The 17,346-nt window shown below is 47.2% G+C and overlaps 1 protein-coding gene and 1 long non-coding RNA gene across 3 annotated transcripts in view; one reads left to right on the plus strand and one right to left on the minus strand.

Moving 5' to 3' along the window:
• LOC142023391 (uncharacterized) overlaps positions 1-7,422 on the plus strand; it is a 40,622-nt gene extending 33,200 nt beyond the window's left edge. For both annotated transcript variants that reach the window (XR_012648226.1, XR_012648225.1), the window contains exon 3: positions 7,235-7,422. This is a non-coding gene — a long non-coding RNA (uncharacterized LOC142023391). The remainder of the gene's footprint in view (positions 1-7,234) is intronic.
• A 368-nt stretch (positions 7,423-7,790) lies between these two features.
• Positions 7,791-17,346, minus strand: part of CCDC57 (coiled-coil domain containing 57) — a 95,841-nt gene continuing 86,285 nt past the window's right edge. The window contains exons 13-15 of the mRNA XM_075014145.1: positions 16,636-16,772; positions 8,635-8,860; positions 7,791-7,849 (exon numbers count right to left, since the gene is read on the minus strand). Coding sequence (XP_074870246.1) covers positions 7,791-7,849; positions 8,635-8,860; positions 16,636-16,772 — 422 coding nt within the window. The remainder of the gene's footprint in view (positions 7,850-8,634; positions 8,861-16,635; positions 16,773-17,346) is intronic.

Consider the following 17,346-nt stretch of genomic DNA (forward strand, 5'->3'; position numbering starts at 1 on the left):
GAAATAGTGGTGTCTCTCTTGCTTCTATTTCAATAACCTTTGGACACCTGAAAATCTCGCAGCAAGTGTTGCAATTCTGGTTGGAAATTGCCAGAGGTTAGGAAACTGGTGTTCTTGTAAGGTTGCCAGTTGCGTTGCACCAGATTCAGTGGCGTGAAACAACTTGGTATTATCAGCAAAACCTCCATGAGATATATACAGTTTTTGTTTATCCTGCCAATGCAGATCTGACCTGCTATTTCAGTCCTGGACACACACACAAAAGGCATATAAATTATAATGACCAGTACTGTTTTCATTCCAGTCACAGGGTTCACCTCTGCCATAGCTCTGTCAAGGTACATTAATCTTATTCTGCAATATGCCTGCCTTTGGAAGTAATATTAATAAGTACCATTTATGGAGAACTTTTCATTTTCAAAGCCCTTTTCAACTAATGAATGCAAGTCCTATAGTTCCCTTGAAAAGAAACTGATTACTGTGCCAAACTGCATGGTATTTTAAAATGCACATAAATGTCAAAGGGGGTAAATTTAACATCAACAAGCCCAATACAAATTTAAAGCTAAGCCTAAAGAGCTAAATTGTTGATATATGCTCATGGATGAGCGTTTTACCTAGTAAGGCTAACAATGGGCTATGGGGGCCTCTGTTCCAGATCACTTAATCTCACTAGGGAACAGGACAAACTGCTCCTTAAACCCCTTTTTATAAACTATTGTAATAGGTAATTTCAACTATGGGGACATTTGCTGGATATCTCATGCAGCCAGTTACAAAACTTCCCTAAAGTTTCTCGAAATAACAAATGATAACACACAGGGGTTATGTCTACACTAGCACACTACATCGAAGTAGCCTATTTCAAAGTAAGAACATCGAAGTAGGCTACTTCGACGCATATCGTCTACACATCCTCCAGGGCTGGTGCCATCGACATTCAACGTTGAAGTAGCAATGGGGAACGTCAAAAGGAGCCACCCTGGAAGGAAATGCAGAATGTCCACACACACAAGCGCTCCCCATTGAAATAAGGGCCCAGGAAAGCCCGTGGATGGGGTCACAGGCTGGACTAGCCCTTCCAGTGCAACAGCAAGCCACTCCTTTAAAGGGCCCCTCCCAGACACACCTGGCTTGCACAGCATGAGGTCTATAGAGCGCTAGCCACAGTCTCGCAGACCGATGCACAGCAGCTATGGACTCCCAGCAGCTGCAGCAGCTGGAAGCCCTCCGCGTAGTCACCCAGGGAGCAAGCGCTCTGCTAGCTGCTGCATGGGAGGCCGCCCAGCAGCTCCTGGCAAAGGAGTCATCCCAGGGGGCAGATGGGGACGCCCCGACCACCAGGCTCCCCTCTTCCTCCCCAGCTGGGTGCTCTGCTGCCTCTGGAGCTACCCCACCAGCTCTGAGTGGTGGGAGCAGCTGGTCATGGGGGAGTGGGACAATGACCAGTGGACAAAGACCTGGAGCTCTGCCAGTGGCTCACCCCCGCACTGAGGCACCAGGACACATGGATGCGGCACGCCCTCCCTGTCGACAGGAGGGTCGCAATAGCCGTCTGGGAGCTGGCCACTCCAGACAGCTACTGCTCCGTGGGACACCAGTTTGGAGTGGGAAAGGCCACGGTCGGGGCTGTCGTCATGGAGGTAAGGAGGCCTGGGCACGCACCCACTGTGGGGGGATGAGGGCCCAGGGGTGGGGCTGGGGAGGGAGGGGCTGGGTGTGGAGCTGAGGAGGGAGTGATGCCGGGGAGGGAGGGCCTGTAGGGAGGGAGGGGCTGGGTGTGCAGCTGGGGAGGGAGGGGTGCCGGGGAGGGAGGGACTGGGTGCGGGGGATACCCAGGGAGGTGCCCGGGAGGTGGATCTGGGGGGAGTGGCCTGGGGCACCCTGCACACCCTCATGGGATCTTGTGTTCCCTCCCCACAGGTGGTCCGTGCGCTCAATGCCATGCTGCTCCAGAGGGTCGTCCAACTCGGGGACCTGGATGTAGCCATCGCCGGATTTGCCGCCATGGGGTTCCTGAACTGTTTCGGGGCCCTGGATGGGACCCACATCCCCATCAGCACCCCAGACCACAGCAGGGGAAGATACATCAACTGCAGGGGCTACCACTACGTGGTTCTGTAGGCCATGGGGGAAAGCCGGGGCCACTTCCAGGATGTCTATGTGGGCTGGCCCGGCTGCACACACGATGCCCGCATCTTCCGGAACTCGGGCCTGTGCCACCGGCTGGAGGCAGGGACTTACATCTCCCAGAGGGAGAGCCCTCTGGGGGACACCACCATGCCCCTGTGCCTTGTGGCGGACATGGCTTACCTCCTCCAGCCCTGGCTCATGCACCCGTACACCGGCCACCTCAACACCAGCCAGGTGCGGTTCAATGCCGCCTGAACCATGCCCGCCAGCTGGTGGAGAGGACCTTCAGCTGCCTGAAGGGCTGCTGGCGGTGCCTCCTTGCCCACCTGGATGTCAGCCTCCAGAACATCCCCCAGGTTGTGGGTGCATGCTGCGTGCTCCACAACATTGTCGAGAGCAAGGGAGAGGCCTTCGTCCAGGGGTGGGCAGTTGACGCCAGCATGGGCTTCTCCCAGCTGGCTACGGCACCCAGTTGCCAGGCCCACCACGAGGGGGTACGGGTCTGCAAGGCCCTGCGGGCCCATTTTGATCAGGGAGACCCCTGAGCACCTCCCTGGCCTTCCCCGGAGATCCCCCCCACACCATCCACACTGCCCACACACCGCCCCCACCACCCGCACACCATCCCCCCAACAAGCACACGTCTCAGGTTCTTTGGAAAATAAAACTGGGAATTATTGAAAACTGGTAACTGTGTTATGTGCACAATCAAAACTGCAACCAATATACAAAGGAGGACAACTATATACAAGGGGAACAACTATACACAAAGGGGACAACTATATACAAGTGGGGACCCAGCAGATGGCTCGGCCGTCGGCCCATCAGTCTGGGGTGGGTATAGAGGGGTGCGACGTCCGGTGGGTACAGGTTACGACCCCCCCGCCCTTGTCCACAGTTCCCAGCATGGCTGTCTGGGGGCTGGGAGGACCAGCAGGTATGGCCAGGATGCCTCCACCGGCCAGTCTTCAGCCCCAGTGGGCTCTGGTCCTGGGGGGCTGGCAGGTGGCACGACAGGTGGCACAGCAGATGAGACGTCAGGTGGTGAGGCAGGTGGCGCAGCAGGCGGGGTGCCAGGTGGAAAGGCAGGCGGCGCAGCAGGTGGGGCAGCAGGCAGGGCAGCAGGGGGCACGGTAAGTGGCGCGGCAGGGGATGAGGCAGGTGGGGTGGCAGGGGGGCAACCTTTGAACATTGCTACCGTAATCAAGAATTGTTGCTGGATGTCCTGGAGCATTGTTGACGATTAAAAGTGCTTTGTTGTCTCGGTTATTTTCTTTGCAATATTTTTTGACAAAAGGACAAAAGTAACTCTGCACATAGTCTAGAAACACTTGTTGGGTCACCCATGCACTTCTATTTGAACGCCAAATCACTGAAAGGCTTATCTTATTGATACCTTTCAAAGCCCATGGATTTTCCGAATGGTACACGAGCAAAGGTTTGAGCTTTACATCGCCCTCAGCGTTGCCACCAAGCAACAACGATAACCTGTCTTTAGAGGCTTTACGTCCTTTGGCTTGCTTTTCATCTTTGGAGATGTAGGTACGAGACACCATTTGCTTCCAAAATAAGCCAGTCTCATCCATATTGAAAATCTGCTTGTTAGTGTAGCTGCCTTCTTGGATAGCCGCCGCCTTGGATAATTTTCTTCAGCTTTTCAGGAAAAGCACTGCCTGCTGCAAAATTGGTGGATGCTGCCTCACCTGTAACCTTGAGGCTATGCAAGAGTCCCCTCTTCCTGAAACAGTCGAACCGTCCATTACTGCCTTTAAAATTCACATCCTTGACCGTCTCATCACTGTCCACAATTGCCTGTGCCTTCAGTTGCTCAAACAATGATAGTGCCTTTTCTGTTATGAGAAGAAAGCTGAGAGTCATGTGGCGTTTCACCGAATTCTCTATCCATTGCAACAAAAGTTTCTCAAGTTTCTGCATCATAGGGTGCCTACTCAAAGACAACGTTGTTAAACTTGCACCAGCAACAGCAGTCTCAGCAGTTTTCAATATTTTTTTCCTTTTGCATGTAGGTAGTACACACAGTAGATGAAGATAAATGAAGTGCTTGCATCACATCTTTGTTACGCTGTCCTTCATCGATACACTTTATCACATCCAATTTTACACTTAAAGGGATGACTTTTCTGGCTTTTTTTTGGTTTTCTAGCTCATTACTTCGTTTTTTTAGCACTTTCTTCATTTTAGGGGATATGATGCACGAGATTATCACTGCTATAAACTATCAAACCACGAGTAGTCTGAGAGGAGAACTCAACGCAACACGCACCAACTACTGTATACAACTGCGAATGACAGGGTAATGTCTACATTTTAATTCCAAAGCAGGCCAATCATATTGTTTTTGTCATAAGTTAGTAGCATAATTTATTGGCAGCCAATGTGCACCCAAAAATGCATTTCTTTCCAATACAATCTTTAAAATCTAACATGCCACTGTTCCAACATGCTGATGCAAGTTGCAATGGACACTTGAAAGGTCAGATTTTGTTACTTGTTGCCAAACATATTCCATAACGTGAGGATCACTAGAAATTGAATTTGTCTGTAAGGACATAAAATAGCACCAGACACAGAAACGTCGGCATAGGAGAAAACCATTTGCCACTCACAGATGTTTAATGCATTGCCAGCTTGATTTGTTACCATTCTGTAAAATGATGGAGGACTATGAAGAAATTGAATAAAAATCCATTGAAGGATTACTGTATTGCACGGGGAGGAGGCGGTGCCAGGGGCTGGCCGCACGGGGAGCTAGGCAGGAATAGGGGGTCCCCGGTTGGTGAGGGGCAATGCCTCACTTGTGCAGGGCTGCGCGGCAGAGAGGCCCCACCAGCAGTGGCCGAGGCGCTAAATGCAAAGGAACGCCGCAGGTGTCAAGCAGCACCTGAGGCACAGATGCACAGGCTGGGCGGCGGCGGCACCCTAGCCGCCCGGCGGGCAAGAGAAAGGGGCGGGGCCAGGATGGGCCCAACAGCCACGTCTTGCGGGAATGCCTGGGAGCCTGCAGCCGCTGGCTAGGCTGGGGCACGCCACTGCTGCAGTGCCAAGGCGGAGACCCAGACCAGCCACAGGTAAAGGCTGGGCCAGGGGCTCTGGGAAACCGCCACTGGACACTGTGGAGAGATGCATCGGTCCTCATAAATTCGAGGAAATGCATCATAAAATGAAGTAGAGGTTTTAAATCAAACTCCTCCTAAGTTTGAATTCTCGTAACCCGAATGGGCGTATCTCGGGGTATGACTGTAATAAGAAACCATTTTTTAAAATGTAATTAGTAACACAAAGAATCATAGCCCAGATGTACAAGCATGGATACATGCAGGTGCTAAAACAGTGATGCAGATGGTAAACAGTGATAGAGACAAGGCTGAAATTTTCAGTGGATATTCATCATCATCATTGGTATTCATAGTGATCTCAGGCACAACACTTACAGTTAGTAATTCTCTCCCCTCCTTCCTCCCCTTCACCCACCCCTTTTGTCCTATGTATCTGATTTGTCAGTTTTTATTTCAATTTTTTGGATCTCTGTGTTATGAAACTGTCATGCCATTTCTAGTATAGCACTATCTCTAGCTCTGAAGAAGTGGGTCTGCCCCACAAAAGCATATCACATAATAAATTATTTTGTTAGTCTTTAAAGTGCTACATGAAGCTTTTTTGTTTTATTAGGATACAAACTAATACAGCCAACTCTCTGTTACTAAGCCTTAAAATGTGAGGTTTAAGGAGCCCAGCTTATACAAGATACAGCTGAGCAGTAACTCAATCACTGCATATTGGCACTTACATATAGAGAAGAGATCTGATGGGGAATGGGGCTTTTTGACATTGCTGAAAACTTGCTCCCCTTGCCAGTTCCCACCCAACCCCTACCTTTTTCCTCTCCAGGTCTCAGCTGCATTGGCTTTAGATCTGCTGCATGGCTATTTATAACTTTCTGCATAGCCTTGTGACTTAGGGTTGATGGGAGTCACCACTGGCTTGCAGGCCTTGCAATAAAGAACAGTGATTATACTACCTCTCCCAGAAAATTATTCCATTGTTTAATCAACCTCATCACTAAGAAATTTTATCTTATTTCATGGTTGACCTTACCTAAACTCAACTTCCAGCCTTGGATCCTTTCTGATTTTGTAGCAGCAACGAAGGGTCCTGTGGCACCTTACAGACTAACAGAAAAGTTTAGAGCATGAGCTTTCGTGAGTTAACTCACTTCTTCAGATGCTGGTCCTGGAAATCTGCAAGGCCAGGTATAAATAGGCAAGAGCAAGGCTGGGGATAACGAGGTTAGCTCAGTCAGGCAGGCTGAGTTGTATTGTCATCAGTAGATCTGGAGGTGTGAACTCCAAGAGAGGGGAAGCTGCTTTTGTATTTAGCCAGCCATTCACAGCCTTTGTTTAATCCTGAGCTGAGGGTATTGAATTTGCAGATGAATTGTAGCTCACCAGTTTCTCTTTGGAGTCTGTTCTTGAAATTTCTTTGCTGCAGGATAGCTACTTTTAAATCTGCTACTGTGTGTCCTGGGAGATTGAAGTGCTCTCCTATGGGTTTTTGTATATTGCCATTTCTGATGTCTGATTTGTGTGCATTTATTCTTTTACGTAGAGACTGTCCAGTTTGTCTGATGTATATGGCAGAGGGGCATTGCTGGCACATGATGGCATAAATTACATTGGTAGATGTGCAGCTGAATGAGCCCTCGATGGTGTGGCTGATCCGGTTAGGTCCTGTAATGATGTTGCTGGTGTGTATATGTGGGCAGAGCTGGCAACGAGGTTTGTTGCATGGATGGGTCCCTGAGATAGAGTGACTGTGGTGCAGTGTATAGTTACCCCTCTGATACTTTCTGATTTTGGAATCTGACTCTGAATCCCCGCTGTTCATCCCCATTCTTCGTAGACCATGAGTAGAACAGATTTGCGTGTATTGCCTTCCAGCCCTAAATTCTATGATTCTATGATAGCACTTGTAGTTTTATAGCCAAATCTCATACTTCTGGTCTTTATTCAGTTGCCTGCAGGGATCAGAGAGGATTTTTTCCCCTCATGCACAATTGACTTAAATATGTTCTGTTTTTCAGTTTTGCATTCCCCTGAATAATCAGATTGGCTACAGCTGGAGATGAGACATGAAGCAGAGGATCAGTGGCTTGAAGAGCTACAGAGGAACTTTTTTCCACGTGCATGACTGGCGATGGTAGTTTCTTCAAACCTGAGGAAGAGCTCTTTGTAAGCCTGAAAGTTTGTCTCTCTCACCAACAGAAGTTGGTCCAATAAAAGATATTACCTCACACATATGCTCAGGATCACATTGATCATCAGATTTGAGATCAGCCAGGAATTTTCCTGCAAGTCAGAATGGCTGGGACCTAATGAACCAAGGGGCATAGTTCACAGTTCTCAATCAATTCAATGCCACTGACAGGGCTACACCAATGATGCAAAACCAAGAAGAGTGAGTGGGCCATATCGGTGGCCCTCCTTCACCTCAGTGAGCCACAGCAGTCTGCAGCCCACTGGGGTTCCACAGGCAGACCCCTGGCTGTTCCCCTCTTACCTGGACTGGAGTGCCGCTCTCCCTCTTCCTGCCAGCACTTTCAGAGCACCACGAACTCATAGATTTGTATTTCATCCCCATTACTCCTCCCTCTCAGAACTTGAACAGCCATCAACACCTGATTCCTGGTGTTCCAGCTCTGAGAGGAGGGGGAAGAGAATGGACAGAAGATGAAGCAGGTGATGCGCGCACACCAAAGGTGCTGAAAAGGAGGGGGAGGAGTAGGAAGTGCATGGCTCCGATGCTCCAGTGCGTGAGAAGTGTATGGTGGAAGGGGGGCAGAAAGGGAGTCTGCAGGCAGCAGGTGCAGCCCCGATCAACTCCATGCAGGCCCAGAGACCAAAGGTTACTAACCAATGATCTAACAATACTTAAAACATTTCTGACAATTGAGTTTATGGATAATTAAGGGTGTGTCTACACTTGCATTCCTCTGTCAAAAGAGGCATGCAAATGAGGTAAATTGAAAATGCAAATTATGTATAAATTTGCATATTCACCAGCTCATTTGCATAATCTGATTTCAAAAGAGATTCTTTCGAAAGAAGAAAGCCAGTATAGACACTGCTCTTTCGAAAGTAAACCCATCTTCGAAAGAATCCTTCTTCCCTTTATTTAATGGGAAGATTTATCTCATTTGCATACCTCTTTCAAAAGAGGAATGCAAGTGTAGACACACCCTAAGTGACTGTAACTTTAGGACCATTTATATACAAAACAGTGTAAATAGAGAGAATCTACTATTGTACTAAGTATCAGAGGGGTACTCATGTTAGTCTGTATCCACATAAACAACAAGAAATCCTATGGCACCTTACAGACTAATAGATATTTTGGCACATAAGCTTTTGTGGGCAAAGATCATTGTACTGTCACTCCTCCAGAAAACCAATGTACTGTGAATTCTTTCCTAGTCATACTTACCTTCCTCTGTGTTGCTTTGAGGGCTGAGAATAGAAGGGCTTGATCCCATATCTAGAATCTGCCAAATATCCTGGAGGGAGCTGTGTACTCCAGATGACGACAACCAGGCCTGCTGGGATTGGCTGCTGCTCTCTCTACTGAGTTCGTGGGATTGCTTTGTTTCTGAGGATACATATTCCTTCTGTTGCCCTTGACTGCAATTTCCAACTGAAGATTCCTGTTGAACCTGTGAGAATCAAAACACCCTCTTACAATGTATGACACTTGAAAACTGGGTCAATCAGAAAAGGGTAGGGAGGGAGAGGGTTAGAAATGGAAGCTTCTCAGTGAGATAGCTAGATAGTTTCAGCAGCTGGGAGACAAGCTGTTTTATTATTTCTAATTTAGACAAGGCAAGGGAAAAGAGTGAAGTTGGAACATGGACAGTATGGTTGGGATACAAATTGTTTAAAATAGGTAGGGCAGTTAATTCACACATTTAACTAAAAATTAATCTTGATTAATCGCTCTGTTAAACAACAAAATACCAATTGAAATTTATTAAATATTTTGAATGTTTTTCAACACTTTCAAATGTATTGATTTCTACTACAATACAGAATACAAAGTATACAATGCTCACATATTTGCACTTTGAAATGATAAGAATTATCTTGTAGTTCCCCTTATACAAGTACTGTAGTGCAAACTCTTCGTCATGAAAGCACAACTTACAAATACAGATTTTTTTTTCTTAAAGAGCTGCACTTAGAAACAAACCAATGTAAAACTCAGAGCCTCTAAGTCCACTCAGTCCTACTTTTTGTGCAGCCAATCACTAATACAAACAAGTTTGTATACATTTGCAGGAGCTCATGCTGCCTGCTTCTTATCTACAATGTCACCTGAAAGTGAAAACAGGCATCTACATGCCACTGCTGTAGCTGGCATTGCAAAGTATTTACATTCCAGATATGTTAAAACAGTGGTTCCCAAACTTTTCGGCATCATGCCCCTTCTCTGATTTTTAAGAAACCCTCATGCCCCCCCTCAATTCTTCTTTACCATCATCTAACACCCCTTGGCCATGTCTACACTAGCCCCAAACTTCGAAATGGCCACATAAATGGCCATTTCGAAGTTTACTAGTGAAGCGCTGAAATGTATATTCAGCGCCTCATTAGCATGCGGGAAGCCACGGAGCTTCGAAATTGACACGGCTCACCACCGCGCGGCTCGTCCCAACCGGGCTCCTTTTCGAAAGGACCCCGCCTACTTCGAAGTCCCCTTATTCCTATGAGCACATGGGAATAAGGGGACTTCGAAGTAGGCAGGGTCCTTTCGAAAAGGAACCCCACTGGGACGAGCCACGCGGCTGCGAGCTGCCCGCATGCTAATGAAACGCTGAATATTCATTTCAGCACTTCATTAGTAAACTTCGAAATGGCCATTTGCGTGGCCATTTTGAAGTTTGGGGCTAGTGTAGATGTAGCCCTTCTAACAAAAAATCAATTTGTATCCCTGCATGCCAAAAGGAAAAAAAATCGCATTTTGTGGTATGAAATTTGAAATTTAAAACATTTTTAGGCAGTGGTCTCCAATATTTTTACAACCAAGATCAGTTTTTAAATGTCCAGACAAACCCCATGACCCCTCTCCTTTCTTGAGGCCCCATCCTCTCCATTCCCCTCCCCTCCCTTGTTTGCTGTCACCAGCCCTTACTCACTCTCACTGGGCTGAGACAGCAGGTACGGGCTCTGGGGTGGGAATGAGAGACTTAAGGGTGGGAAGGGGTGAAAGTTGCAAGCTCGGGGAGGGAATTTGGGTGCATGAAGAGGTGGAGACAGGGCTGCTGGATCAGGGAGGAGGCTCCAGGCTGGAGAATGTTGGGGTCAGGTGCAGTGTTGGGGTGCCAAGCAAACCACAGCTCCACTTGTGGATGGAGAGTGCAGGATTTCAAGTTAGAGTGTATGAGGGTCTCAGAGCAGGGGGTCTGGCAGTATGATGGGCTCAGGACACAGATTTGAAGTGGCTGGATTGTGCAGTAGTGTTGTGGCAGAAGACTGGGGATGTGAGAGGCTCAAGACAGGGGACTCCAGTGTATGATACACTCAGGACTGAGGTGCGTGTGGGGATGCAGGGGTGTTATGATACTGTGGCCAGATGGGAGCTTGTTGGCCAGGCTTGTTGGCCAGGTTTCATTTTTAAATAAAATATGGCCAACACTAATGTTTCAGCACTGTCTTTATTTATGGGAGGGGTGGGGAATCTGTTTTGGGTCACAGGCACTGACCACAGAAAAATAAGTCAGGGACAACACAAGTGAGATGCCAAAACAAAAAACAAAAAACCTCCAAGCTCCCCCAAGCTCACAATGTGGCCCCAGCTGAGACACCTCCCTCCGCTGGCACTCCAGTCCCATGGGGGGTGGGTAGGTAGGACAGAGTTTCAAGGCCTCAGGTCAGATTAATTCTTCTGGGGTTCCAGGCATAGTGAAATTCATGGTCCCCTCCACACTCTGAGGTGGAGCCAAAAGAGGGATCCAGTGTGCGGGACAGGGCTGCTAGTGAGTGGGATAGTGATGAGGTGCAGAATTTGGGTGGAAAATAGGGTACAGGAGCAAGGTGGGGGTAGGTGTCTGGCCAGGAGGTAGGGGACAGGAGCAGGGTGCTGTTGGGACCCGGAGGAGGTGGCAGGATGCTGATGGAACCCTGTGCAGGGAGCAGGGTGCTGGTGGGGCCCTTGGTAGGGTACTTGTATGGGTCTCAGCAGGGGCAGGATCCTCTTGGGTTCTGGGCATGGGGTCAGGGTACTTGTGGGGTCTGGGAAGGTACTCGTGGGGGTCAGGGCTGGGGGGCACTGTCATGTGAGGGTATAAACTGTTCAGGAGGAATAGGCAGGGGAGAAAAGGAGGAGTTGTGATTCATATGAGAGAGCAATATAATTGCTCAGAACTCCAGTATATGGAAGGAGAAAAGCCAGTTGAGGGTCTTTGGGTTAAGCTTAGAAGCAGAAGCAACAGAGGTTATGTTGTGTTTGGTGTCTGTTATAGGCCACCAGATCAGGTAGGTGAGGATTTCTTCAGACAACTAAGAGAAGCTTCCAAATCACAGGCCCTGGTTCTCGTGAGAAACTTTAACCATCCAGACATTTGTTGGGAGACCAATACAGCAGTACACAGACAATCCAGAAAGTTATTGGAGAATGTTTTAACTTCCTGGTACACATGCTGAAGGAACTGACCAGGGGCTATATGCAGCTTGACCTGCTGCTTGCAAACAGGGAAGAACTAGTAGGCAAAACAGAACTGGGTGGCAACCCGGGCTGCACCGATCATGAGATGGTAGTTATCAGAATTCTAACAAAAGGAAGAAAGTGAGTAGTAAAATACAGACCCTTGATTTCAGAAGTGCAGACTTTGACTCCCTGAGAGAACTGATGGGCAGGGTCTCTTGGGAAACTAATCTGAAAGGGAAATAAGTTCAGGAGAACTGGCAGTATTTTAAAGAAGTCTTATTGAAGGCACAGGAACAAACCATCCCAATGTTCAGTAAGAAAAGCAAACATGGCAGGCAACCAGCTTGGCCTAACAGGGAAATCCTAGGCAAGCTCAAACTCAAAAAGCATGTATATAAGAAGTGGGAACTTGGACAGATGACTAAGGAGAAGTATAAATATATTGCTGAGAATGATGGTGGGTAATCAGAAAAGCAAAGGTACAATTGGAATTGCAGCTAAAAACGAATGTGAACGGTAACAAGAAGGGTTTCTACAGGCATGTTAACAATAGGAGGGTGATCAGAGAGGGTGCTGGGCCATTAGTGGATGAGGTAATTTGGTAATTTAGGAGGTTACCTAGTGACAGATGAAGTAGGAAAAGCTGAAGTACTTAGTCCTTTTTTTGCCTCAGTCTTCAGGGACAAGATCAGTTCCCAGACTACAGCACTAGGCAATGCAGTATGGGAAAGAGGTAGGCAGCCCTCACTGGGGAAGGAACAGGTTAAGAAAAGCTTAGAGGTACACACTTAGAAAAGCTAGAAGTACACAAATCCATGGGTCTGGACTTAATGCATCCAAGGGTACTGAAGGAACTGGCAGATGTCACTGCAGAGACTTTGGCCATTGTCTTTGAAAACTCATGGAGATTATGAGAGATCCTGCATGACTGGAGAAAGGTAAATGTAGTGCCCATCTTTAAAAAAGGAAGGGACAATCCAGGGAACTACAGACCAGTCAGCCTTACCTCAGTCCTTGGAAGAGGGGAAAATGATGAAAAATAGTCAACATGGATTCACCGACAGCAAGTTGTGCCTGACCAATCTTAATTAGCTTCAGTGATAAGGTAACTGGCTCTGTGGACATGGGGAAGTCAATGGATGTGACATACCTTTACTTTAACAAAGATTTTGATACAGTCTCCCACAACATTCTAGCTTACAAGTTAAGGAAGTATGGATTAGATACATGAGCTACGTCTACAGGTGAAGCCTACATCGAAGTAGCTTATTTCGATGTAGCGACATCGAAATAGGCTATTTCGATGAATAACGTCCACACATCCTCCAGGGCTGGCAACGTCGACATTCAACATTGACGTTGCGCAGCACCACATTGAAATAGGTGCTGCGAGGGAACGTCTACACACCAAAGTAGCACACATCGAAACAAGGGTGCCAGGCACAGCTGCAGACAGGGTCACAGGGCGGACTCAACAGCAAGCCGCTCCCTTAAAGGGCCCCTCCCAGACAGTTGCACTAAACAACACAAGATCCACAGAGCCGACAACTGGTTGCAGACCATGTGCATGCAGCATGGATCCCCAGCTGCAGCAGCAGCAGCCAGAAGCCCTGGGCTAAGGGCTGCTGCACACGGTGACCATAGAGCCCTGCAGGGGCTGGAGAAAGAGCGTCTCTCAACCCCTCAACTGATGGCCACCATGGCGGACCCCGCTATTTCGCTGTTGCAGGACGCGGATCGTCTACACGTGCCCTACTTGGACGTTCAACTTCGAAGTAGGGCGCTATTCCCATCCCCTCATGGGGTTAGCGGCTTCGACATCTCGCCGCCTAACGTCGATGTTAACATTGAAATAGCGCCCAACACGTATCGCCGTGACGGGCGCTATTTCAAAGTTAGTGCCGCTACTTCAAAGTAGCGTGCATGTGTAGACATGGCTATGGACTGTAAGATGGATAGAAAGCTGGCTTGCCGGATGAGCCCAGTGGGGCCTGGTCAATGACTCAATGTCTGGTGAGGAACTGGTTTCAAGTGGAGTGCCCCAAGGATGAATTCTGGGGCCAGTATCATTCAATATCTTTAGTAATGATCTGGATGAGGGAATGGATTGCACCCTCAGCAAATCTGCGGATGACACTAAGATAGGGAGTCAGGTAGATACACTGGAAGGTAGGGATAAGAGTGATCTAGATAAATTGGAGGATTGGGCCAAAAGAAATCTGATGACGTTCAACAAGGAGAAATACAGAGTCCTGCACTTGGGATGGAAGAATCCCAGGCATTGTTACAGGCCAGGGACCAACTGGCTAAGTAGCAGTGCAGCAGAAAAGGACCTGGACGTTATAGTGGATGAGAGGCTGGATACAAGTCAACAGTGTGCCCTTGTAGCCAAGAAGACTAACAGCATATTGGGGTGCATTAGGAGAAGCATTTCCAGTAGATCTAAAGAAGCTATTATTCCCTTCTACTCGGCACTGGCGAGGCCACATCAGGAGTATTGCATACAGTTCTGGGTCCGCCAGTATAGAAAGGCATGTGGACGCATTTGACTGGGTTCAGCGGAGGGCAATGAAAATTATTTAAGGGGCTGGAGCATATGACCTATGAGGAGAGGCTGAGAGATTTGGGCTTATTTAGTTTGCAGAAGAGAAGCCTGAGGGGCAATTTGATAGCAGCCTTCAACTTCCTGAAAGGGGGCTCTAAAGAGGATGGAGAGAGACTGTTCTCAGTGGTCACAGATGGCAGAACAAGGAGCAATGGTCTGAAGTTACAAAGGGAGAGGTATAGGTTGGATATTGGGAAAAAATATTTCACCAGAAAGGTGGTGAAGCACTGGAATGCGTTACCTAGTGAGGTGGTGGAATCTCTATCCCAAGGGGTTTTTAAGTCCTGGCTTGACATATTTCTGGCTGAGATGATTTAGTTGGGGTTGATCCTGCTTTACGCAGGAGGATGGACTAGACGACTTCCTGAGGTCCTTTCCAGCCCTCGGATTCTTTGATTCTATGCACTGTGTTAAAACAGGAGCTAGCAGAATCCACCACAGTGAAGCCAGCATAATTAAGATGATGCTGAATAAAACTAACACAGAAAATGTATTTTTTTTCTGAGAGGACCAATACAGAGAGGATTCAGGATTTACAGTCCAGTCCAGTCCAGAAAAGTGACATAGTAAGAATAGCTTTTGGAGGTTACACACTTGTTTTTGCTTATTGACTAGCCATCAAATTCATGCAGTTTACAAGCAGAAATTAGTTTTTTTTCACTGCCAACTATTGAAACTTAGATTTGAAACTGAAAGTGACACTAGGTTCTTTTTGGGTTTGATATCACCAGAAATTAAGGTTCTACACTTGGAACTTGGATAGTAATTTTATTGAAGATATTCAAGTCAGGAGAGATCTAGCTCCTGCTATCAAAACTGTGCTGCTGCTGCTACACAACTGAGCAGTGAAAAGACAAAACAGCCTTTACTCAGTGCATACAAAATGCATCTGATGTTCACTGAAAGTACACGGGATGAAATATCATCTCCAGTTAAATCAATGGCAACCTCCTACTGATCATACTTCCCCTATATAAAACTATGGTACGCCCACATCTCGAGTACTGCGTGCAGATGTGGTCTCCTCACCTCAAAAAAGATATATTGGCATTAGAAAAGGTTCAGAAAAGGGCGACTAAGATGATTAGGGGCTTGGAAAGGGTCCCATATGGGGAGAGGCTAGAGAGACTGGGACTTTTCAGTTTGGAAAAGAGGCGATTGAGGGGCGATATGATAGAGGTATATAAAATCATGAATGGTGTGGAGAAAGTGAATATAGAAAAATTATTTACCTTTTCCCATAATACAAGAACTAGGGGACACCAAATGAAATTGATGGGTAGTAGGTTCAAAACTAATAAAAGGAAATTTTTCTTCACACAGCGCACAGTCAACCTGTGGAACTCCTTGCCCGAGGAGGCTGTGAAGGCCAGGACTCTATTAGGGTTTAAAAAAGAGCTTGATAAATTTTTGCAGGTCAGGTCCATAAATGGCTATTAGCCAGGGATAAAGTATGGTGCCCTAGCCTTCATAACAAGGGCAGGAGATGGATGGCAGGAGATAAATCACTTGTCTTCTGTTCACCTTCTCTGGGGCACCTGGCATTGGCCACCGTCGGCAGATGGGATGCTGGGCTTGATGGACCTTTGGTCTGACCCAGTATGGCCATTCTTATGTTCTTATCTCTGTAGAACTAGGATTTCACTCATATTCTGCTTCTCTGACCATAATTTCATTTTTAAATTAATAAAGTCTGACTTTAAACTCCCTGTTCTCCAACTTCCTCCCCTTGTGCTCTCTGCATGTTTGAATGCAGTACAATTATTTCAATGGGTGCACTTTAAAAATCTGGAGGTTTGAATTTTGAGAGGTGTTCTTATTGACTCACCATTCCAAGTAAATTTAAACATTTCACATGTTTTCAAATGGACCACAACTGTCATTTACTTCAAGGTAGATGTACTCTACATTTAGGACTAAAATTTTAATACAGTAACATAGAAACAAATCTGAAAAGTTTCTTAGGTGAAAACCACTTCTCCTCTCTAAATTTTGTTAACTTTAACTTAGCCGAATAGAGTTCTCGCAATGTCCAAAAATGCTTCTGAGCTGAGATCTATCACAAAAAATTTAATCCAAGAACATTCTGGGAAAAGCGATAAGGAACTGACAATGCAAGCTTAGCACAACGTCTCATTAACCTGGTCCAAAGCCTAAGTTTCTGGAGGACATATCATTACCTGTGTCGTAAGCTGGTACTGGAGATGCTCTAAAGCTGAGTTTCTGATCCGTGCTTCATTTGCAAGCTCTTTAGGATTGAAAGCACCACACACAGTATGAATTGGGCACTGTTTAAAACTAATGTAATGCTGGAGTCCTAAAAAATGAGAAAATAAATTATGAAGAGAATATTTTCTACATCCTAATTCTCTTAACTAAAAGAAAATTTCTCCTTCATCTAGACTGGGGCAGACAAAATGTGACCTGTCAAGCCTCTAGATCCAACTTGTGATCTACTATGTTCCTCAGCCAGGCTCCATACCTGCTACAGTCCCACATGCTGCCCAGAAAAGATGGCTATAGGGGCCATCTGTGTTGCTGGGAACACTGAGAGTTCAAGTGGAGGGAGGAGAAAGAGGCTTTGCACACTGCCCCGCACAATCTCACAGCTCCACCTGGCCAGTTTCTGGGTTCTCTGAGCAGCATGAGGGGGCACAGAAGGCACAGAGCTGGGCTGAGGGTCCTGCTGGGCTTCTGGCTGGGAGTCATCCAGGTTAAGTGTCTCCCAGCCACAGGCTGCCTCTGGCACCCCAATTCCCTCTTCCCCTTATCCCTCTGCCCTCCTGCTGTACCAATACCTGCTCCCAGACCCTTCACCCCAATCCCATGCCCCAGGTCTCAACCCACTCTTGCTCTAGCTCACAGCCTAAACCTCTGCACCCCCTCCTGCA

Source organism: Carettochelys insculpta, chromosome 20, assembly GCF_033958435.1.
Source record: "Carettochelys insculpta isolate YL-2023 chromosome 20, ASM3395843v1, whole genome shotgun sequence".
NCBI lineage: Eukaryota > Metazoa > Chordata > Testudines > Carettochelyidae > Carettochelys > Carettochelys insculpta.